The 25,951-nt window shown below is 36.7% G+C and overlaps 1 protein-coding gene across 1 annotated transcript in view; it reads left to right on the forward strand.

The window, feature by feature from the left end:
- KCNH5 (potassium voltage-gated channel, subfamily H (eag-related), member 5) overlaps positions 1-25,951 on the forward strand; it is a 318,706-nt gene that overhangs the window by 56,782 nt on the left and 235,973 nt on the right. The window contains exons 5-6 of the mRNA XM_008571772.1: positions 4,219-4,334; positions 9,680-10,072. Coding sequence (XP_008569994.1) covers positions 4,219-4,334; positions 9,680-10,072 — 509 coding nt within the window. The remainder of the gene's footprint in view (positions 1-4,218; positions 4,335-9,679; positions 10,073-25,951) is intronic.

Consider the following 25,951-nt stretch of genomic DNA (forward strand, 5'->3'; position numbering starts at 1 on the left):
CTAAAATAAGGTAGAGGTATGAAATATTTCTTGATCATATTGACTTCATGTGTAAAGCATGATACACACAGACACAGACATATGTGAGCAAACTCTTTTGGGTATTTAAATTAGGAACTACTGCTTCCTCTTTAAGAAACACAGTAGTATGTGCTCATGATGCTTCAAGTAGAAAAACAAGAAGCTGTCATTGTCATGTTTCCCCTTCCTCACACATTTACTTTCCTCCATGATCCTATGTTTCATAGGCATGAGAAAACATATGCCATTTGGTGATTTGTATTCTTCCATGTGACACTGACAACATTACCTGTCTTAGAAATATGAACCTTCAGTGAGTAGGAGATTGACTTGGAAGGTTTTAGATAGTCAATGCAATTATAACATTCAGTTGATGTAAGACAGGGAAGTTATCACCAGGTAATAAATATATATATTAAGCTTTTAACAAATCTTTATTCAAATTGATTTTATGTGTCTCATTCTTAATGCTGCAATCAAAATATAAAATTGGGGTTTCCCTGTGCTAAGGTACTATTTAAAAAATGCCAAAAACTTAATAGAAGATGAGTTAATAAAATAATAAACAAAGACCTTGCTTTTTCATTAAGGTAATGTCATTTGCTGTCGGGCTTTTTAAAGTCATATAGTTTAATTATTACAATTAGATTGTGCCTTCTTATTTTAATAACATGTTTTCATTTTGTCATTTTCAGTTTTTTAAAAATAATTATTCTTCATCTCAGACAGTCTTGGGACTATGTAACACTTTCTCTAACATCCAATCTTTTCTCTCCCCTTCCCCCCTAAAATAAAGAATACATGTTTACTTTACAAATTTTCAAAAATTCAGAAAATTATATTTTAATGTAGTTTAAAAAATTTGTTCAAATAGAAATATATATATTTTCATTAGAAAAAAAGTATATACAAATTAAGAAATAACTAATATAAAAACTAAAATTTGATAGGAACCTACAATTCAGTGAGCATTCAGCTAACGTGTTTGTGTACACACCTATACATGTCCACGTTTAAACATGTTGTTCTTTTATATTCTGCCTTTTTGGCTTATTATATAGCAAGCGCATTTTCCCATGTCATCAAATTTTTATTAAGGCAGGTTTTACTTTCATAAAGTATATTTTGTGAAATATATGATACTTGAAAAACAAAAATTCTGTGATAATGTGTTATTTGAAAACAAAAGATTCTGTAGTAGAATGCATTTGAAAGACATAAGGTTAAATGGGGTGAACCACGTTTATATATTGTACTACGTCTCTGGGCTTTTCAAAGCTAATCTGTATTATGAGTCTCCTAATGGGAGATTTGGTCTCCCTACGTGTTTGCTATGCCCTTCTCTGCATTAGTCGGGGTTCTCTAGAAAAACAAAATCAATAGGATATATATAGATATATATGAGAGGCAATTTAGTGCGGGAATTGGTTCATGTGATCACCAGGTAATATTTTAATATACCTATGGCTAATATAGTTACTGTCATCTGAGGACACCCTCACCACTTTTACCCCCAAAACCAAAATCAAACCAAAACCAAATGAAAATAAAACAAAATGGGGTATATTCTTAAATATGATTTTTAAAGCTATCTGATTTATTTGTTTGTTTGTTTATGACCTATTTTATGCCTGGCCCTGTACCAAGTGCTGAGTGTGGAGAGATGAACAATGGTTTAGTGAGAGTGACTGATATGCTGTTAGTCAACAACTGCATCAGTGTTGTTACTGCCATGTGAGGTGTGAACATATAGAGGAAGGCACCTCTCTTATGGGTGGATCAAAGAAACTTCCAGAAAGAGGTAATACTTTAACTGAGACTGGAGGTACCAGTAAGTGTTAGCCAGACAGGTGGGGGAGGGAAAAGACTTTCCAGGCAGGCAGATTGATTATAACATATGAAAACATAGAAACAGGGAACATCATAGGCTGTACAAAGAATTTCTAGTAGATTTAATTTTAGTTTTGAATTTATTCTTTATTTAATTTGCTACGGGTTTTAATAAGGCTAGAATACAGAGCGGGTATGAGAAAGTGGCAGGAGATGGATGCAGAGCAAATCTTTGGGGTCAGAAACTAAATGACCTGTATATGAAGGATACATAGTATTATCCTGGAGGCTTCTAGGTTTTGTTGAAGGATTGAAATAGGGGAAGGACATGGTCAGATTTGTGCTTCAGAAAGAACTTTGCCAGCAATGTGGCATGGTCTTTAGGATGCTGCCACATAACTCAGGTGAAAGATGACATACTGCCTGACATAATAGGGACAGAGAGAGACGATTCAATTTGAGAGAGATTTATTGATAAATTATAATCTATAAAGCTTAGAAGTGATTAGATGTGTGTGTGTGTGTGTGTGTGTGTGTGTGTGTGTGTGTGTGTAGGTAATAGTGAAAGGAGGCAATTAGATATATCATGGGGCCATTCACCAAGACCAGGAATACCTGCAGGGTTGGGAATGGGGGAGAACGTGGTGATGAGATTAATTTTGGACATATTGAGTATTATACACCTATAGGACATCTTGGGAAGAGGTGGCTGATGCCTAATTAGACACATAGGTCTAGCACTCAGAAGAAAAGTCTGGGTTGGTGATAGAGATTGTATATATATATTTTTCACATTGGCATTATTTTTAGAGAGCTGGCGGCATATCTGGTGCCTCTCTGTTTCTCCAGCACATTGCACAGGGTAAGCCTTAGGGTTGCATATAATTCTCAAAACCTAACATTTTTTGTTCTAGTCTTTAGGATGAGGTCCATTAATGAAGAAGGAACAAGGACCTTGAATCAGTTGATGCTAGTTTACTTCTTTTCCAATCCAATTATTGAATACATAGAGGGATCTAATTGGTGGGGCAATTCAAAGCTAAAATGAAATCAGAATTAGCCTGAAGAATACTACTAAAGTACGATGTCACCTGCACTGTATGGTTTGACATATATTAGGCTAGTTTACGGCCAGATTTTTTCCTTCATCTTTTGTCACGTTGTCTGAAATTTCTTCACTATCATTGGGGTCATTCCTTTGGACTATCAGAAGTTTTTCATTTTTAAAGAGTTGTTGGATAAGTTCTCTAGTGAAAGGGTTACCACAGAAGTTATCAAATAGTTTTAATGAAATGCTTAATAGATCAGTGCTTTTGAGATACCTAGAGAATGGGTAACAGGGACAGGACTGGAGTATGATTGGTTCTGTTCTATTCACATCTCACTGGTATTTCCTTGAGAGTAATGATTTTAATAATGGCAATTTGAGACCCCAGAAGATATTTGTTTTTCATTACATGTATATACGTCTTCCCTAGAAGTTTTTGCTCTTTCAGAAAATATTGAGAATTCTAGGTGTACCAAAAATAATTTAAAGATATTATTGCGATTGTTAATAAAGGAGAAATAATATTTTGCTCTATTACAAGGAAGATGGAAGTATGTGATATGAACCATAGTATGAGAGATTTTTTGAAATTGGGCTTTACTGTCTTATGTGTGTATATCTGCACACAAATACTTGTACACAGTAGGACAGTTTTTACTGGGGTAATACTAACTGCTATAACAAATAACCCCCCAACTTTCAGTGGTTAAACCCCATGGAAGCATATTTCTTGCTCATGTAACAGTCCAAGGCAGGTGATACTGGCTGGAATGTGGTATTTTTTTCTTATAGTAATTCAGTGGGTTTGCCATCCTCTAGGGTCTTGCTGTCATTTGCATCCAGCCAGTAGAAGGAGGGAGAAAGTGTGGAGAAGTCACACTTGCTTCTTAAGTTGGGGCATGAAAATAACACACATCACCTCTGCTTATATTCTGTTGGTGAGAACTAAGGACATGGGGCCACACCTAGATTCAAGGAATTCTGTGAAGTGTGTTCCTGGCTGGGCAGCTATTTCCTAGAAACAAACCCTTATAATGCAAGGGGGAGCACAGAATTCTGTGGATAACTAGCAGGCTTGACAGCAAGTACTATGTAATAGATGTGAACAAAACACAAAAGTCACACATAAAAACTGATCATTATTTTATAGGTACACTTCAAATATTTGATGTCTATGTAGAAATAAAATGCTGTAGACTGATGGTTTACATTTTTCTGGATGGTATGTGGTTGCTGAGATCCTTTGAATATTAGCAAAAATGTTGGATTCCTTATTTATTAAGTATGAAAAACTTACACTTTCTCTCCTTATTTTTAAGGTTGGACCAAATTTGCTCGTTTGACACGTGCTTTGACAAATAGCCGAAGTGTTTTGCAGCAGCTCACACCAATGAATAAAACAGAAGTGGTTCACAAACATTCAAGATTAGCTGAAGTAAGTGTGAGACTAACTTCTTGGGAAGCAAAAAAACCCAAAAAACAAAAACCATTTTCTTTTCCCCAAAGATGATTTAGTAGTTATTTATGGCTACTATTTTACAAATACTTAGCTGGTAGTTTATTTTTCCCTTGTAGAAATATAGAAATCACCAATATTTTATTCACTCCAATTTTTGAAATGGGGATGTAGTTCGTGACATCCGGGTGTTGTCTGTAGAGTGTGAGGTCCTTTGAGCAGATGAGATAGGGAGTTTAGTCATTCCTTCATTTAGATATGTAGCAAACACTTACTGAGGATTTGCTCTGTGCTTGGCACTTTGTGAAAGATGTAACAATGAATAAGAAATGGGCCCTGTCATCAAGGAGCTCAAGATCCAGCAGAGGAAACTGATCATAAAATATGAAAATTACTATGACAGGGTGAAGTGGGAGCACACATGGGGGCATTTCCCCAGAGTTGGGGCCCTAAGGAAGGCTACCTGGGTGAGGCGATACCTGGGCTGAGTGAATCTGGAGGAAAAAATATGAGTTAGGCAGGTGAGGAATGGATGGAGGTCATTCCTATCCTGGAGGCCAGCATCTGCAAAGGCTCAGAGATGAGACAGTACGATGACGTTGAGTGTGACTTCAGTATGGTTGAATTCAGGTGGGGAGGGATAGATTAGGGTGGCCTATAGTGAAATGGTGGTGGTTGTTGTCTCATAAGCCAGGGAAGTGATGTGATCACATTTGTGCCTCAGAAAAACTTCTCAAAGGGATATTGGCCCTACCTGGTTTCTTTTGTAATCCCATTTTTTTTTGTATTAATTTAAAAACATTATTCTAAGAATACATCTATAGCTTTTACCAGATTGCCGAAGGGATCCAAGGCACAAAAATGGCTAAGAACCCCTGCTTGACCTAGTGGCTCTGTGGAGAAGGGATAATCAGGAAAACAAGTTAAGAAGTCCAACTAGTAATTTAGCTAGAATGACCATGGCCTGAAGTAAGGGAGTTGTAGCAGAAGTGGGCAAATTGCAGACATACCAGCAATAGAGTCAACACATTTGTTGATAGATTAGAATGGAGTATGAATCAAGGAGATGACTCCAGGATGACTCTGTTTCTGGCCTGGACAACTGGTAGACAGTGCTGTTAATAAAATGGCAAATATAAGAGGAGGAAGTGAAGGTCTGCGGGCAATGATAATGAGTTCAGTTTTGGATGTATAAAGTTTGAAGTGCCTGATAGGAAACCCTAGTGGGGATGCTTAAAAGGCAGTGGGATTTGTGGGTCCGGCACTCCAGAGAGAGATGTGCGTTTGAATTGTAGGCTGCAGTGTCATCCTCAAAGGTATGGCTGTTAAAGTCATAGGACTACACGATGTTACCCTGAGACCAAAGAGAGGAGTGAGGACAGAACGCCGAGGCAGCTGAAAGCTTTATTGTTCACATGTCTTCTATAATCATCATTTGTTTTACTGGAGTGAAAGATGCCAAAAAGATCATTAAGCTACCAAAACTATGCTGAGTACTTAATGGGAATTCACAAAATATTCTGCGGTTACTTACCAAAAAAGAGAAGATAAAATTGAATGCATATATGTTCATCAGTTTACTCTGCTGGAGAAAAGTGAGTTGAAGCACTCCAGAGTAATTTTCCTAACTAGTTGTAAATATTAAATCTGGTTTGGAGAGGGTTAGGAAGTAAAGTATGTTCCGTGAATTTGGAGGGCTCAAGTTGTTCTTAGACCATAGCTAACAAAGAGACTTGTTATGGTTTTCTGCTCTAAATAGCACTGTTAGCTCGGGGCAAGATTAATATTTTGGTGTACAGACATGTTTTTAGAAACCAAAATAAGACATTAACACAACTAAATATTAACTAATAACAGTAAATACAATATTTTAAAAGATGATATGCAATTAGCACAATATTTAAAGCAGACAATTAGATACAGCCTCCTTTTTCAATAATGCTCATTATTAAGTACTACTTGATTGTGAAGCTACTTTTTCCTTTGCCTTGAGTTGTCCATTTCTTTCTACAAATCAGGCTGAAGTGTAGAAGCTTGTTTCTGTGACTGGTGACATTTACAGTCATGATTCCTTCTGGGTCTTAACTATACCTTATTCAGAGTTTTTCCTTTTTTTGTGTTGTGCAACTGGGCAAGAATAAGAGGGAGGTGATCATTGGGAGGAAAATCCTCTACCTTAGGACCCTGAATCACTCAGGATTGTTTTTTCTCTCTATCAAGTGGAAAGTTTCTTGACATCTCATCATTTTAATTTTAATTTTTTAGAAACTTACTTTCTTGTTTCTTCCCATCTGATTTTTTTGGCTTTGCCTTTTGATTATTGTTAGTTTCTTTATCAGTCATTTGTAATTAATAAACCTGATTCCATTACAGAACTGCTTTCTGCCAGGTCTTAGGCTCAGTTTCAGAAAACATGCAGAAATAAAGTTTTTAAAAGAAATTTAGCCTCCTGCAGCATATTCTCTTACTTCTCCAAAGACAGACCCCAAAGAAACACCAAGTTAGCACCAGAATATTGTTTTTCCAATTGTACTCAAAGATTCATACAATTTGCTTAACTCAAGTATCTGGGTTTGTCATGGAATTTTAGGCTCTTTCACTTTTTCCAAGACATAGATGTGATCTCAGTTCCACCTGATCCTCTGAATTTGGAGCTGATCCCGTTTCAAAGATTCTAGTCTCCATGTAGGAGACTGGAATAATTAAATTAATTAGTTTCCACATGCATTGACATCTTGCTTATTGCCGTCAGCTTGTTCACTTCTATGCTGGATGGAGGTAAATATACGCACCCCTGCCATGTCAGTGGGCCTGACTCCATTAGAGTCAGTGCTCTCAGATCTTCAGAGAGAAAGAATGTGTCTATATTGGTACAAAATTACATTGGAAAATGTGATTTCATCCTCCCTCTACCTAAGGCTTATTGCTTATGAAAGTGCAAATGAAATAACAATGAAAGTAAAAAGGTGTTACTCACTGCTTCATAAGAGCACAGGAGCTAAAATTAAAGTCGTCCTTTGTATATGAGAAAAATCAAAGCCTAAACACTTAAGTGCCTTGTTTCATTGTTACTGTCCTCCTCTTCCTCCTCCTCCTCCTCCTCATCTAAAATTTTGGAGCACTTTACATGCAGGTCATTGTCTGAAGAATTGAGTCGTGAATATCTAAAGAAATAGGAGACAAGGATCTTACCTCGGGCTGTAGACTGTAATCACCTGGAAAGGTTTTAAAGGCATAAGTGCTTTGATGACCCACACATGACCAATTTAATTATTCTCTGGGATGGGGTCTAGGTATGAGTATATTGTGTCTTTTAAAACCTCCCTAGATTTAAGCCAGATTTAAGAAATAGTGAACTCAGGGGTGATCCCATTCTGTCTCTAGAGGAGAGGCCTTAAATTATTCGTTGGCACTGAGCAGGCTTGACTTCTCTATTAGCACAGTAGGCATAGTGTCTAGGGGCCACACCACTTTTAGGGACCCATAAAATGTTTCAATTTCTATTAACAGCAGCAGAAAAAAATTAACTTTTAGGTAAAAACAAAAATTGAATATGTAGTAATATATTAATCTTTATACCAACACTGTTATAAAATATATTTTTTATTATAATTTGTTTTTTTCAATGGGAGGAAGGTGTCTAGGAAGACAAGAAGGCCTAGGGCCTGCGAAGGTGATAATGTACCCTGGCACTGTTTGTTATTATTTTCAAATCTGATTACTTTGTGCTCAAAGTATAGATTGTGTAGATATAGATAGGAAAACACTATCATTGAATATGAGGGAAATTTTCATGTTTAACACAGTGAGATTGGAGCTGATAAACCAGTGGTTAAAAGGTAGAAGAGAAGCCATGATTAAGTATAATTCTGTACATGTAGTACTCTGCCCCAATATGAAGCTTACATTCCTGGTAGGATAATTTAAGTAATTTAAGACCTTATGAGAAAAATATGTCTGGGGTACTGATAATGCGGGTAAATACATAAAATATCCTTATAAATAGATCTTACAATCTCCAAACTAATAATAATAATTAAAGAGAATACTGTACCAGTGACACTTTTCATATTGAAACTAGTAATAACAGATAACATACTTAGTTTTCAGTTATGTAAGTTCTATATATGACAGAAATTTCAGATTACTCTCCCAAGTTGCAAAAGATGCTAGTATATTTGTTTTGCTTTGTGGCATATAATTCATAGAGTTACATGCTAACGAGTATTTTTGTTTTTTTCTATTCCTATCTATTCCTACATTCAAATGTTTAGTGCATTTATGATTTGGACTTTTTGACTCCTACTTCCCGGGTCCCATTAGTCCTAGAGAGACGAATAATTGGTTGCATAAGGTCGGCAAAGCTGTTGGAGACATTATTTAACAAATCCTGTTTACCAAACTGTTTAATACATGTAATCCTTAGCTTCATTGACGGCATGGAGCAGAGGTTTTGGATCTGCTCCTTCAACTCTTTTTCAGAATTTCCAGGTTCCAGGTTCCAGAAAGCAATGCTAATTCCTGTGTTTGCTACTTTTGCTAAGGGGTGCTGAAACCTCTACTCTTGCTGTTATCTGCTTTTTCTCTTTGTCCCTTTCTTCAATTAGTCCTAATCAGAGTAAATCAAGGTTCGTATAACCTTGCACTAAATTTTTTCCATTTGTCAAAAAGGTATGGAGAAGCAAACCTAAGTTTTAGCATTTTTATTTCCTAAAGGGAATTTGCATCTGAGCAGAAAACACAATATTGTTTGTCCTGATTTAAGGAAGAATAGGAAAAAGCAAGCTATAATATTTATAACCTGTTATGATACTGCGCTGGTCATCAGGGCCTTTGCAGAGTATCATTCAACAGTAAGATCACCAACAGTGGGGTTCTGGAGTTCAGCAAGGCCATTAGAAGCTAAGTTATGTTTCCTGAGGTGCTAAATGTGTGTGAAGAATGAAAAACCATGAGTCACCCAAATAATTGTTGGACAATCGGGGAGAGACATGTGGTTCCAGGCAGCCTTGCAGAGTGAGTGTGCAAAGGCACTCCTGGAAGTGGACGTCCAGCAGTGTGTAGATCAGTGTTGGCCACTGGAGAGCAGACCAGATGGAACAGCAGGTGATCAACTTTGGTGAGCAATTGGACTTGGAGTGACTTCCTTTGAGCAAGCTTTGGACAACTCAGGAGAAGAGAGAGATGAGACTATGGAGCGTGACTAGACTTGGAACCAAGAGTCACGATAAATAGGCTGTGGTTTGACTGTCAGTAAGTTTGAATTAATTTCTAACTGTGCAGAGATGTCCAAATCATTTATGGATACATTTTCTCTCTTTTAGGTTCTTCAGCTGGGATCGGATATCCTTCCTCAGTATAAACAAGAAGCGCCAAAGACGCCACCACACATCATTTTACACTATTGTGCTTTTAAAACTACTTGGGATTGGGTGATTTTAATTCTTACCTTCTACACCGCCATTATGGTTCCTTATAATGTTTCCTTCAAAACGAAGCAGAACAACATAGCCTGGCTGGTGCTGGACAGTGTGGTGGACGTTATTTTCCTGGTTGACATTGTTTTAAATTTTCACACAACTTTTGTGGGGCCTGGTGGAGAAGTCATATCTGACCCTAAGCTCATAAGGATGAACTATCTGAAAACTTGGTTTGTGATCGATCTGCTGTCTTGTTTACCTTATGACATCATCAATGCCTTCGAAAATGTGGATGAGGTAAGTTTTTTTTTGTTTATTTATCTGAGTACTGTGGATCATATGTTTTGAAATCATCAGGATAAAAAGATTCCACAGATAATCCAAACTTCTTCTTAACCACCACTTTCAACCTTCACCCTACTGAATCTTGCCATGAGTTATATTTGATTACCTTAAATTAATTTTCATCCACTTCTTTTCCTTGATTTCTGGTTGAAAATGCTAATTACTAGGAGAATGGCTGTGGCTGGAGGAGGTGGAAGAGAAGAAAAGCTCAACATGTGGAGTCAAATAAAGTTCACAAACCAGATGATTGAAAGATGAAGTAGACGTGTATTCTTTGAGAAAGTACAGCATTTAAAAACTCTGTGTATTCATTCATCTTTTGGCTTTCCTCCTCCTGATACATATGGTAGTAGTGCTATAGTTAGCACAAAGATAAGGAAAATTTCATGGAAGATCAATTCTTGAATTTTTGCCATTTTGGTTTCTTTCTTATAAGCTTTTGCTTTAAATTTTGTCTGAGTACATTTGCGGGTAGATGACTTCTGATGCCTGGTCTAATGCAAAGTTCTCCTCCTTCAGGTTATCTGTGCAACTAGAAATATACAAAATTTACAGTATTTTTTTTTTTTTTCCCTTTTTTTTGTCTTTTTTACTGACCGGTAACGGGATGGCAACCCTTGGTATTGCGCCCGCACCGTGCTCAGCCAGTGAGTGGGAACCGGTCTCCACATGGGATCCGAACCCTCGGCGGGAGCGCCGCTGCGCTCTCAAGCGGCGCACTCTCCAGTGCGCCACTGGCCTGGCCCAAAATTTACAGTATCTTAAAAGATCACTTTATCTGCAGCTTCTTAGCCTCTAACTTAATAGTGGACAATTTTCAAGCTGCTAATAGGATGCAACCAATAATCTCAACTAACAATGTATAAAATGAGTTAATATAGAATGTATCTATTATTAAAATATGTTCATAATGATAACGTTACTAACTTAATTTTCCTAAAGACTCTACGCTGGCCTTGGAGACTCCCCAGATGGAAAACTCTCCACCGTATTGTCGTCATTGCTGTCATTCCTACATGTGTGTTGGAAAGTAGATTGAAACTTTTCTTCAGTAACTTTTTTCCCATAAAATTTCTGCATTCAGTCAACTATAATATTAAAAAATTATTTTCCCAGAAGTTAAGAGTAGACATTGTATTTCGATCCTGTATACATAATTGTTATAATTTAAAAATTATGGAAATGGAATCGCAATAATTCATTTTCTAATTTTAGATAGCATCTACATCAAGCTTTTAAAGGTACATTTATTTTCTTCAAATTAACCCTCTGGAGAAGATTTAAGGGAGTTAATTTAAAAATTCTAATGGTATATAATAAGGGAACAATAAGCAGTATTTATATTTCATTTACTACACGGATTATTCCATTAATACATTAAGATTTCGGTTACCTAGAACATAGGTATAAAGATTTTAATAAAAATAATCACTCGTATGTGGAATCTAAAAAAGGTGATCCCATTGAAGTGGAGAGTAGAATGGTGGCTAATAGGGGTTGGGGTTGCTGGGGTGGGGAGGCATTGGGGAGATGTTGGCCAAAGGACACAAAATTTCAATTAGAAGAAATAAGTTCAAGAGGCTATGGTACAACATGGTGACAATAGTTAACAATTGATTATAGTCTTGAAAAGTGCTAAGAGAGTGGATGTAAAGTGTTCTCACCACAAAAATCATAACTATGGGAGGTAATGCCTATATTAATTAGCTGGATTTAGTCATTTCACAATGTATATATACTTCAAAACAATGTTGTACATGGTAAATACATATGATTTTGTCTGTCAGTTTAGAAAAATAGACAAAAGGTTGGCTTAATTCATAGAAAAGAAAAAATGCATTACATAATAATGCATTTATAATTATAAATATATTATGTAATATTGATATAACAATACATAAACGTATTCAAAGATTCTCAACCTCACACTGAAAAATGCAAAATAAAACTGCACTAAAATACCATTTTCAGTTATCACACTGCAAAGATCAAAGCTATGTTAAGTGGATAGACTTAGAAGACATTATGTTAAGTGAAGTAAGACAGGCACAGAAAGACAAATATCACATAACCTTGCTCATACATGAAATCTAAGGAGAAAAAATAGTTGATATTATAGAGGCAGAGAATAGAACAATTACTACCAGAGACTGGGAAGGGAAGGGGGTGCCAAGGCAGGGAGGGAAAACAGGGAGAGGCTGGCCAGTGGGCACGAAATTATAATTAGATAGGAGGGATAAATTCTGATATTCTATTGTATAGTAGGGTGACTATGGTTAACAGTTACATTTTGTATATTGCGTGATAGCTAGAGGAGAAGCTTTTGAATGTTTTCGCCATAAAGAAATGATAAATGCATGAGATGGTTGACACATCAACTATCCCGAACTGATTATCATACATGTATATGTATCAAAATATCAAACCGTATCCCATAAATATGTACAATTACAATGTGTAAGTTAAAATTAGAAAAAGAAAAAGAAAAAAATGTTAAAACACTAGATTGGTGGTGGTGGATAAAGGAGTACACGGTTCAGATCTCTCTTCATGAAAATCTGCTGTGTGGAGCAGTCAGCGATGTCCTGGGTCCAGCTCCTTGCTTGGGAAAGCCAGTTGTTAGTGTCTCTTTCAAACTCAGGATTTAGTGATAACACAGTGGTAGCTCAAAATTGGCCATAGTGAGAATATTTATACCACAGAGATTCACAAATGCTACAAATCAAGGCCCCTCCCCCCATTTTTTTTTCTTAACTTTCTGTAGAGGCAGCTAGTCGTTTACTGACACATCCCGAATGCCGTCATCTGAGGGCTGCTGTATTGTCTGATCTGCTGCAGCTCACACTGAAGCTGCATTTCCCAAAGACTTCTCCCAGCCAATGACTGGGTATGGTGGGAGCATTGTAATTAGTCTGCTGCTGCTGCTTTTGCTCTGAGACTCCCCACTTACTGTGCTGAGGGCTGTGTTCTCTATCCCTTTCCTCTTTCCTACATTGTGGTCTGAAGGCTCTTCCTGTTCTTTTCCTACCCTCTTTATCTTTCCCAGGCATTTATCTTGATAAAATTCTTGCACTAATAACCCTGGCTTGGCATCTGCTGATAAACTAAGTGGAGTTTAGGGCAAGTCATTCTCACACATTTCTCAAGGGAGTGTAAATTAGTAAAACCTGTATGAAGAATAATTGGCAATATCTCATTTTAAAAAAGAGCAGCCACTAGAGGCAACCACTTCCAAATTGTTTATGGGATTCTTTTATTATTTGCTTACATGCAACCAAACAACACAATTATATATTTACCCCTTGGTTTTCCAATTTTAGGCTTTGCCTTAGACTTCTCATTAAGTAAGGTGAGGTTTTTAGCTCCCTTTTCTAGCTGCTGTCACTATTTACATCCACCATTTCCATTATCTCATTCTCACGATATAGATATATCATTCTTTGGTTCAATAAATATTAGATGTTTACATTATTATGACTACAAATATGTTCTCTATAGCTAAACCTCGTAACAAGCTACGATTACTTTTCCTTTTCTGCATTTTCCATTTTCTCTAGAGTTGGCAATTGTCTGGTTTTACCATTTTGTTTAGTTTTCTATGTATTTATCACTAATTCAACCTGTAAGCTCTCTGCCAATTGTCTAAATGTCCCCTCATTATATTGATGCAAGAGATATTCTATCAATGTCATTTTCTTAAATAAACTTGTTTTCCCTCTACCTTCCTGCCTGATTGATAGTTTGGCTACAAGATTGTAGCTAGAGGTAGTTTCCTTCAGAATTTTGAAAGATATGGTGCCATTTCACTCTTCTTCCGATAATTCTGTTCAGACACTTGAAAGTGTTGTGCTTTTTTACCTTTAATTTTGACCTATTTCTGGAGAAAGAAAAATGTGTCTTCTCTGTCCCAGAGTTCTGAAACTTTCTTATGATATTTCTTAGTTGGGTCCATTTTCATTAATTTTGATGGGTATTGAATGAGTGGCTTTTTTCGATCTGGAAAAGCATACCTTCTGTCTTCGTTTTTTTCTGTAATGATTTTTCCCACACCTCCCCACCTTTGCTCCATTTTGTCTTTTTCTGGAACTCCTTTTATTCAGATATGTTGTACCTACTAGACTAGTCTCTTAATTGCTTTGTTTGTTTTATCTCTTATTTTACAATCCTTTATCTTTTTGCTACACTTTATGGAAGATTTCTTCAACATTATTTTCTCTCTTTCTTTGTCCCTAATAATGCTTTTTCACTTAAGGTCTAGTTTGCTTCATACTAACATAGCTAAATTAGCTTTTGTATAGTTAGTGTGTATTTGGTATATGTATTTCTATTTTTTACTTTCTATCATTCTACATTATTATACTCCAGATGTATATTTTATAAGTAGTATATAGGTTCTGAGAATCTATTCAACAGACAAGTTTAATCTATTTACATTTATTGTGACTGATTACATTTATATTTTCTACTTTTAATTGCTTTTTCTTTTTTCTTCTCTTCTGCCATGTTTCCTTCCACTGGTTTGGACATTTTTCTGTTAATTGATTACTTTTACATTTTTAACATCAATATTTGACTTAAATTTCAAATGCTCATAAGTATCTTTACCTTTTCCCTAAAAAATTCAAGTATCTCTGTTTACTTTCTGTCTTTCAAATTATTATTGTCTTGTATTTTGGTTCCATATTATTTTTAACTTTCCATTTTAATTATTATATTATTGTTTTATTTAATTGTCAACAATTATTTAGATTTATCCACATCTTTGTCAGTTTCTTTGGTCACACTATTTTATGTATTCTTGGCCTTTTCTTCTGATTCAGTTCCTATGGATTGGCTGTTTATTATCTATTGTCTAACATGCTACTTTCTGGAACATACCTCTTTCAGGAAGCCTTCCTGCATCATTCCCAAGCAGCTCTAATTAATATCTTCATATATTTCATCTTCCCTTATGTACATGTATGCACATTAACATAGTTAAAATTATTTTTCTTTTGTTGCTTTGTGTATATAGTTCATGAGCACGATAGCAGTTGTTGGATGATCTGGGCTTTTATGCCTTAAGGCAGTTTTGTCGTGAGACTTTGGGATGGTTATGTTGTCTCTCAGTTTCCATATTGTGAAAAAAGGGAAGAAATTCCTGCCTTCCTTATATCACACAGTGGTTGTAAGGAATAAATGGGAAAAAGGCACTAATGAATTTTGCTTGTAGAATTCTGCTAGTCTGATGGGGTATTATTATTTTATTTGCCTGTGTTTATTTCCTCAGCTTGATTATAAACCCTGAGATGGTGAAGAATGTATCTTCCATCACCTTAATATTCCTTCATTGCTCTTAATGCTTATTGGTGACTGACTCATTGACATGAAGCAATGAAGCATTAGAAAAGTTTTAGTAAATTGTATGGTGACATAAAAATAAAAGAACTTAAACATGAGGAAATGCACTAGTGGTGACTTGGGAATAGGTGAGAATATGAGTCTGAGAATTACAGTTTAATCCTTTAACATGATGTGGTGCAGAATGACTTAGAGAACTTAATAACACTCTTTATTTTGAAGATTATCGACACTCTCTCTGAAGGTAATTTGATTTACTAGGAATTCATAAACTGGATATGTGATTCTTTAAGAAAACCATGAGTCCATTAAGGAAAGCATCCTGTCTAAAAAGAAGGAATGAAAATTTCCTAGAAACTGTAAACAGAGGGTAAAAGATGTTGTTACTGAGAATCCAAAGAATAGGATTGATCTTCTTTGTAGTGTGTGTTTAAATACAGCTTTGGGAGGTTTAGAGAGCTTGATTTCTGGGAGGTTAACAGGAGGTGAACCATAGAACATCAGAGAAAAATGGAGCAGCTGCAGATAACGTAGTATTTAGTAGCAAAGGATGATTTAGGAAACATAATACAAAGGGAAATTAGATAATAGTAAGTAGTATTAGTAATTGTCAAACATGATAAACCAAGTCAAACAAAATGAAATTGGGAAAAAGATCACTCATTTGTTGATTCAGGAGAAAAAAATGAATGGACCAGTGACTGTTAAGTGAATATATTTAAATATTTTTAATTTTCAGAAAATTTTATGGAAAATCATTTCCTAAATTATTATTTTTTTCATGAATTTTTTTTTCAAGCTGCCACATGTATTCTTTAACTTTACCATATATATTTACATTGATAATTTTTATCTCTGATCTATTCATCAAAACAAGAATTGGAAATCAGAGAGGCTGATAATACTTGTAGATTTTAGTGACTTTTGTCAGCTGAGAAGCTCTCTTTGTCCCTTTTGTTGCCATCTCAGACCTTCTACCAAGAATAGCATTTTAGATATTGCATTTAATATAGTTGGGTTGCCATTACTTTTTCATTAAAGCCTATAGATAACTTCAAATGTTTGATTGGTATAGGTAAGAATTACATAATTTTTCTGTTTTGGTTGTCCTAGTTTTAATCTTATTAAATTCATGGAAACACTGCCTTATTTCATTTTGTGCTGCTATAACAAAACACCACAGACTGGTTAATTTATAAAGAACAGGAATTTATTTATCCCAGTAGCCGAGGCAGGGAAGTCCAAGATCAAGGCACTGACATCTGGTGTCTGGTGAGGGACTTCTTGCTGTGTCCTCACATGGCAGAAGGGCAAGCAGTGACAAAAGTTGTATCCTCACATGGTGGAAAGCAGAAGAGCTAACTCCTGCAAGCCCTTTTTATAATGGCATTACCTATTCATGAACGTAGAACCCTCATCACCTAAACATCTCCCATTAGGACTCACCTCTGAACACTATTGCATTGGAGATTAAGTTTCAATATGAGTTTTGGAGGGGACCAGAACATTTAAATCACAGCATTGCCTAACCCTCCTTGGAACTGGTTGATTTTTCTTTTCACTGCATTTCCCAGCTGATGACGGCATGCCAACATTGAGTCCTAAGTAATCTGCTTTTAAATCTAAATTTGTAAGGAGCATAAGACTTTTTCAATAGACTTTATTTTTAAGAGCAAAATTGAGGGGAAGGTATAGAGATTTTTCATATATCCCTTATCCCCTACTTGCACAGAGTCCCTCACTGTCAAAATTCCACACCAATGTGGTACATTTGTTACAACTGATGAATCTACATGAATACATTGTTAACACCCAAAGTCCATAGGTTTTATTAGAGTTCATTTTTGGTTTTGTACATTTTATGGTTTTTGACAAATATATGATGACATGTATTCATCATTACAGTATTACACAGATTAGTTTTACTGCCCTAAAAATCCTCCATGCTCTGCTTATTCATTCCTCCCTCCCTGCTAACCCCTGGAAACCTTGCCATTTCCAAGTGACATATAGTTGGAATCACATAATTTGTACCCTTTTCATATTGATTTCTTTCACTTAGTAATATGCATTTAAGGTTTATTCATGTCTTTTTAAGGCTTGAAAACTTTTTTTTTCATGCTGAGTAATAATATATCACTGCCTGAATGTACCAGCTTATTTATTCAGCTGCTGAAGGACATTTTGGATGCTTCCAAGTTTCCAAAGTTTTGGCAATTATGAATAAAGCTGCTATAAACATTGGTGTACAGGTTTATATATGAACATAAGTTTTCAACACATTTAAGTGAATGTGTTGAAAGCACAATTGCTGGATCAGATGGCAAAACTGTTTAGTTTTGTAAGAAACTTCCAAACTGTCTCTAAAGTAATTGTACTGTTATGCATTCCCATCAGCAATGAGTGAGAATTTCTGTTGTTCCACATCCTTGTCAGCATTTAGTGGTGTTAGTATTTTGGACTTTGGCCATTCTAGTAGGTATGCAGTGGTATCTCATTTGAATTTTCGATTTCCTGATGACATGTGATGTTGACTATCTTTTTGTATGCTTATTTGTAGCTGAACATCTTCTTCAGTCAAGTGTCTACTCAGATATTTTGTCCATTTTTTAATTGGACCGTTGGTTTTCTTATTGTTGAGTTTTAGGTGTTTTTTGTATATGTTGGATAAGAGACCTCTGTCATATATATCTTCTGCAAATATTTTCTCCCTGTCTGTGGCTTGTCTTCTAATTTCCTTGAAAATGTCTTCTGAAAAGCAGAGTTATTAATTTTAATGAAGTCCAGCTTATCAATTATTTCTTTCCTGTATCATGCCTTTGGTGTTATATTTAAAAAGTTATTGTCATACCCAAGGTCAATGAGATTTTCTTCTATGTTCTCTTCTAGAAGTTTTATAGTTTGGTGTTTTACATTTGGATAAGACCCATTTTGAATTAATTTTTGTGAAGAGTGTAAGGTCATTCTTTTTGCATGTGGATATCGAATTGTTCCATTGCCCTTTGTTGAAAAGACAATGTTTGCTCCATTGCACTGCCTTTGTTCCTTTGATCAGTTGGCTATATTTATGTTGGTCTATTTCTGGGTTCTTTATTCTGCTTCATGAATCTATTTGTCTATTTTTCTTTACCAGTGCCATACTGTCTTGATGCTATAGCTTCATAGTAAGTCTTAAAGTTGGGTAGTGTCGGTCTGCCAACTTTTTTCTCCTTCAATATTGTGTTGTCTATTCTAAATTTTTTGCCTCTCCATATAAACTTTAGAATCAGGTTGTTGATATCCACAAAATAACTTCTTAAGATTTTAATTGGGATTTCAATAGATCAAGTTGGGAAGAACTGACATCTTGACAATATTGAGTCTTACTATCCATGAACATGGAATATTTCTCCATTTATTTATTTCTTCTTTGATATCTTTTGTCAGAGTTTTGTAGTTTTTTTTTTTTTTTCCTTTTTGTCCTTTTTCGTGTCCGGCAACGGATCGCAACCCTCAGTGTCGCGCCCGTACCGGACCGGGACCGGAACGGGATCGCAACCCTCGGCGTTGCTCCCGCACCTCACTCAGCCAGTGAGCGGGAACCAGGCTGTATGTGGGATCCGAACCCTCAGCAGGAGCGCCACCGCACTCCCAAGCGGCGCACTGCAGCAGTGCGCCACTGGGGCAGCCCCGAGTTTTGTAGTTTTTTTTTTTTTTTCCTTTTTGTCCTTTTTCGTGTCCGGCAACGGATCCCAACCCTCAGTGTCGCGCCCGTACCGGACCGGGACCGGAACGGGATCGCAACCCTCGGCGTTGCTCCCGCACCTCACTCAGCCAGTGAGCGGGAACCAGGCTGTATGTGGGATCCGAACCCTCAGCAGGAGCGCCACCGCACTCCCAAGCGGCGCACTGCAGCAGTGCGCCACTGGGCCAGCCCCGAGTTTTGTAGTTTTTTTGTGTATAGATCTTGTGTGTATTTTGTTAGATTTCTACTTAAGTATTTCATTTTTTTTGAGTGCTAAGGTAAATGGTATTATGTTTTTATATTTTTAATTTCAAATTCCACATATGCATTTGATATATATATCCTTCCTGATATATAGGAAGGCACTTGACTTTTGTATATTAACCCAATATCCTGCAACCTTCCTATAATCACTTATTAGTTCCATGGTCTTTTTGTCAATCAATTTGGATTCTCTACATAGACAATCATATCATCTGCAAACAAAGATAGTTTCATTTCTTCCTTCCTGATTAGTGTCCTTTTTATTTCCTTATCATATTTAGCTTCTGGCACAATGCTGAAAATAAATGGTGAGAGGGGACATCCTTCCCTTGTTTCTGATCTTAGTGGGATAGCTTCTAATTTCTCACTGTTAAGTATGATGTTAGCTATAGGTATTTTTGGTAGAAGTTCTTTATCAAGTTGAGGAAGTTTCTCTCTATTCCTAGTTTGCTGAGAATTTTTTTTTAAATCATAAATAGATGTTGGATTTTGTCAAAAGTTTTTTCTACATCTATTGATATAAGCATGCAATTTTCCTTCTTTAACCTGTTAATGTGAGGGATTACATTAGTTGATTCTCAAATGCTGAACCAGCCCTGCATACCTGGGATAAATCCACTTGGTCCACTTGGTCATGGTGTATAATTTTTTTATGCATTGTTGGATTCAATTTGCTAGTATTTTATTGAGGATTTTTGCATCCATGTTCATGAGAGATATGATCTATAGTGTTTTTTTTGTTTTGTTTTGTTTTGTTTTTTTTTTGGTAATGTCCTTGTCTTGTTTTGATATTAAGTAGCTGGCCTCATAAAATGAATTAGAAAGTATTCTTTTTGTTTCTACCTTCTGAAAGAGACTATAGGGAATTCATATAGTTTCTTTCTTAAATGTTTGATAGAATTCACCTGTACACCCATCTGGGCCTGGTGCTTTCTCTTTTAGAAGGTTACTAATTATTGCCTCAGTTTCTTTAGTAGATATAGTCCTATTCTGAATGTCTGTTTCTTTTTGTGTGAACTTTAGTGAACATGTCTTTCAAGGAATTAGTCCATTTCATCTTGGTTTTCAAATTTGTAAGCATAGAGTTATTCATAACATTCCTTAATTATCCTTTTAATGTCCTTGGGATCTTTAGTGGTGTCCCCTCTTTCATTTCTGATATTAGTAACTTGTGTCCTCTGTCTCTTTTTCTTAGCCTGGCTAGAGGCTTATTAATTTTATTGATCTTTTCAAATAACTGGCTGTTGGTTTTGTTGATTTATCTTTGTTGATTTCCTGTTTTCAATTTCATTCATTTCTCACCTAATTTTTAATATTATTTTTCTTCTATTTATTTTGTTTTGTTTTTCTTTTTCTAGTTTGTTAAGGTAAAAGTTAAGGTTATTGATTTTGGATCTTTCTTTTTATTCTAGTATATGAATTCAAAGCTATGCATTTCCCTCTAAGAATTGCTTTCACCATATCCCACAAATTTTTTAAATAGTATTTTCATTTTTATATAGGTCACCATATTTTAATTTCTCTTGAGGTTTCTTTTTTTGACTTGTGTTATTTAGAAGCATGTTGTTTAATCTCTAAGTATTTTGGGATGTTTCAGAGACTATTCTATTATTGATTTCTAGTTTAATTTCATTATGGTCTGAAAGCACACATTGTATAATTTCTATTTTTTTAAAACAACCATAGTGATTCTAATAACAATTTAAAAATCATTTATATTTTTATTGAGTGTTAGATTAGTGAATTTCTCACACCTGTTTTTCATCTATAGGCACAGAGAAGGTGTGTGGGTGATCCTGTTTGGAATTCTTCAATCGGACTTCAAGTAAAAAACTTAAATTGAACAAAGATCTTTGGACAACTAAGTGTTAGGTCCTATGCTTGTTTCTGGAGGAATAAAAAGCAGAGCTTGTGCTTCCCCAAGGCAGAGACAGTCTCTTTAACTCATCTTGGATTTGCAGTACCTACCACAATGCCTGATGCATAATTGCCATACAATAAATATTTCTATTGAAGTAAATGAGGAATTAAGGCTTATTATGTTTCCTAAATATACCTGCTCTTTGTTAATAATGGGACAGGTAGAGTCAGGGAGAAATTTTTGTGGTATAACCTTACCTGCGCTCCAAACTTCTCCTCCTCACAGATAATAGGGCATTGTCCTTTGGCCACTATGCTTATGTTTCCTCTCATGACTGAGTTCCTTTCTATGAATATTCTTATGCTCCCTTTTAGATAGCCTTTCAGTTAGATGACCCACTCTGCCAGTTTTCCATACATGTTCGGGGATTATCTTAGGGTTTAGGTCCCTGCCTTGGACTGAGTGTCCCCACAAAACTTGACTCCTATTGTGACAGTGTTAAGAGGGTGGGAATCTTATTATGGTAATTAAAAGGTGAGGCCTTCAAGAAGTGATTAGATTGCAGGATCACGCCCTAGTGAATGGATTAATAATGGTTATCAGGAGCGTGATTCTGAGGGCTTTAAAGAGGAGAATGAAGAGTCTGTCCTTCTCTCTGCTCTGCCATTTTCTGTCATGTGAGATCCTTGGGTCACTCTTACCACCACCAAGACCCTCACCAGAGTCTTCCCTGGACTTTAGACTTCCTAGCCTCTGAAATTCTAAGCAATAAATTTCATTTTCTTACAAATTACACATTTCTGTGTATTTTGTTATAAGCAACAGAAATGGACTAACACAGGAAATTGGTAGCAGAGAAGTGGGGTGTTGTTTATAACGAACACTTGAAAACATGGAAGTGGCTTTGGAACTGGGTGTTGAGGAAAGGCTGGAAGAATTTGGAGAATCATGCTAGAAAAGGCCTAGCTGCTGGTGGGAATTTAGAAGACAAGAAAACCAGGGAAAGTTTGGAATGTTTTAGAGACTGGTTAAATGGTGGTGACCAGAATGCTTATGGAAATATGGACTACAAAGATCACTCTAAGGAGGTCTCAGATGTAAATGAGAAGGGACTTATTGGAAACTGTGGCAAAGACCAACCTTGCTATGAACTGGCAAGGAACTTGGCTGTGTTGTGTCCATGCCCTAGGACTTTGTGGAAGTTGGAACTTAAGAGTTGTGAACCAGAGTATTTGGCAGAAGAAATTTCTAAGCAGCAAAACATAAAAGAGCTGCAAGGCTACTTGTAACAGCCCATGCTGAGTTATGGTGGCAAAGACATGACATAAAGCCAGAATTTAAAAGGGAAGCTGAGTATAAAGATTTGGAAAATTTGCAGACTGGCCATGTGGTAGAGAAGCAGAAAGCATTTTCAGAAGAAAAATACATGGTGTGGCAGAGAGACTGGTTGCTGCAGACATTAACATGGCTATTAGGCAGCCAGGTTCTAATAGCCAAGAAAATGGGAGAAAGGCCCTGAAGGCATTTCAGAGATCTTGGAGGCTGTGTCTTCCATCTCAGGGCTAGAGGCCTAGGGAGACAGAATGGTTTTAGGGAACAGGCCCAAGGCACCCTCCATAGGCTTGCTGCTCAGGGCCACCTCAGGATTCTGCTCCCCACACGAGCATCTGGCTGCTTTGGCTGCTCCAGCTGTAGTTAAATTGGCTGTAGTTGAATTGGCTCCAGGTATGGCTGGACCTGCAGCTTTGGAAAATACAAGCCAGATGCCTTGGCAGTGTCCACATGGTGTTATGTCTGCAGGCCTACAGAATGCCAGAGCTCTGGAGGCCTGGGAACCTCCACTACAATTTCAATGGATGTATGGAAAAGCCTGGGGGCCCAAGAAGAGATTTGTCACAGGGGTGGATTCACAACATAGATCTTTCACTAGAGCAATGCCAAGAGTAAACATGGGGTCAGAGTTACAGCAGAAAAACCCCAAGAGTGCCATGCCTAGTGGAGCCATGACAGTGGGACCACCATGGGGACCTCAGACCTGTGGAACTACCAAAGTGGAGCATCAGCCTGTGAGAGCTGAAGTGTGGCCTGAGACCAGGAAAGCCATAGGAGCGGAGCTGCCTGATGTCTTGGGGACCCAATCCCCACACCAGCATGCAGAGGGCATGGACATGGAGTCAAGGTACATGATTTACCAACTTTGAGATTTAATGCCTGCCCTGCTGGGTTTTGGACTTGTTTAGGATCTGTTACCCCTTTCTTTTGGCCTGTTTCTCCCTTTTTGAATGGGAATATGTACCCTATGTTTGTCCCACCATTGTGTCTTAGAAGTAGAGAACTTGTTTTGAATTTCACAGATGGGACATTGAACTCTGGACTTTTGAGTAGAAACAAGTTAAGACTTTGGGGATGGAATGAACATATCTGTGTGTGAAAAGGAAGTGAATTTTTGGGGTCCAGGGGTGGAATGCCTTGGATTAAGTGTCCCCACAAAACTTGACCCCTACTGTGACAGTGTTAAGAGGGTGAGAAATCTATTATGGTAATTGAAAGGTGGGGCCTTGAGCAGGTTATTAGATTGTAGGACTGTGCCCTAGTGAGAGGACTCATAATGGTGATCAGGGACATGGTTCTTGGGGCTTTAAAGGGGAGCACGAAGAGTCTGTCCTTCTCACTGTTCTACCATTTTCTGCCATGTGAGACTCCGGGGTCACTGTTGCCACCACCAAGACCTTCACCAGATTTGTGTCCTGGACTTTGGATTTCCTAGCCTCCAAAACTTATACTAAATTTCATTTTGTTACAAATTAACCAGTTCCATGTATTTTGTTATAAGATACAGAAACAAACTAATACTGTCCCCAAGCTGGAACCTCCCACTGGAAGCACAAAGTATTGAGGACAAATAAATATAAAGGCAAACAAGACGCAGTTTCTGAATAGATACATAGCTGCCTTCTAGTTTGAGAAAAAAACTAGCTCACAAACTATTAAAGGTCCAAATAAAAGAGGGTTCAGGGTGAAGGAGGAAATGATGGAAAGATTTGGAGAATAGGTAAGAGTCAGCCTCAAGTTCCAAATTGAAACATGGTGGCTATGGTGTGAACTTTAAATTCTATTCCTGGTGGGGACTGGTGGTAGAGAATGTTATTGAGATTGGATAATACACAGATTTAAAGATAGGCATTCTACTTATATTTGAAAAATTTGGTGATGTTGCAGGAACATATTCTTTTGTATGAATTTTTCACTGAGACAAAGGAATCTGTCTAACTAAGGGAATTAGTTCTGAGAGGATAGGAAATAACAGGCAATGAGGTTCCTTTGTTTTATTTTGTTGTTTACATGGTCAGAAGCTTTTATCTGTACTGATTTTCTTCGTGATGAATGCTTCCTATTATGCATTAAGGAATGATTCTGATATACAGGCAAAGAAGGTTGAAATATATTGCAATGTCTGTGCTATAACCAGTAAAACTTTTTTACCTTAACTATGAATGCTGGCATAAATTTTTATCTTAATTTTCTTTCTGTGAAGTAATTATCCCCATGCTTGAGAAGTCATAGTTTTGTCACTCTTCTTTGGAGGAAGATTGGATGGAGTTCATCCCTACTTCCTTTGACCTTTTTCTTATTTCATTTTATTCTGTGATGTCACTGCTTTCACGTAGCACATGCTAACTCATAAGGAATGTGTTTATCTTTGTATTGGATTTCTTCATCTTTAAGAAGTGTTGTTTACTAGACATTGTGAGTAAAAATTAACAAAATCATTTCCCTTTCTGTGTGAGAATTTGACCTTTGGTTAACTGTCTTCCTTTGTTATCCTGGGAACAGATGAAGGAAAGATGTCATCTATGTTTCTAGTCAGTATCATTTATGTTTAGAAAAATACCCCTCACCAGTAAATTGCATACAGGCTGTGAGGAACTTTTAATGAGCTATAAATAACCTGGTGACAACACCATATCTTATGGGTTCCTTGAATAACGCAACTCAGCATATCCTTTATGGAACTCTGAAGCCTAAGCCTGTGGAGGTGTTGTTAGAGGTATTGAATTAGGTGGAGCATGAGGCTGTCAAAAGCTGGATGCCCAAACACTGCCAACACAACTTGTTGATAAGACAAAGCTGAAATGAATTTATTGTCTATTAAAGGGTAAACACTGCATTGCAAATCTTTGGTAGAGTCTTGAAGCAGGAAAGACAAGGACAGAATTTATTGAGAATTGGAAGTGTGATTTAAGTTGTTTTTAAAATCAGGAAAGGGCCAGGGGAATGAGCTTTATTAGGATTGGGTAAGGTTCAAAGATATGATACGGTAGTACAGGATTGGTGGAAACTGCAAGATGAAGATTTTTGAGCAGAGAATTCAAAGAATCATCAGGCATAAACTGTCTGTTGATGCTTTCCACTGAAGAATTAATGGGTCTTTGGGAAGTTTCTGTAATAAATATCAAAACATTTATTTGGGCAGGAGAGTCCTAGAAAAATAAAGTCATGCTAAGGGAGACAGAGAAATAGCACAAAGCTATGTTAAAGTAGAAGTAAGCTATGGTTTCACTTCTTAGTGTCCAGGCTGAGTGGGGGTGGGAGTATTAGACAGTTTTAGTTTTCAAGGCTTTTAAGTCAAGATGGCTCCAGT

Source organism: Galeopterus variegatus, unplaced genomic scaffold, assembly GCF_000696425.1.
Source record: "Galeopterus variegatus unplaced genomic scaffold, G_variegatus-3.0.2 Scaffold717, whole genome shotgun sequence".
Lineage (NCBI taxonomy): Eukaryota > Metazoa > Chordata > Mammalia > Dermoptera > Cynocephalidae > Galeopterus > Galeopterus variegatus.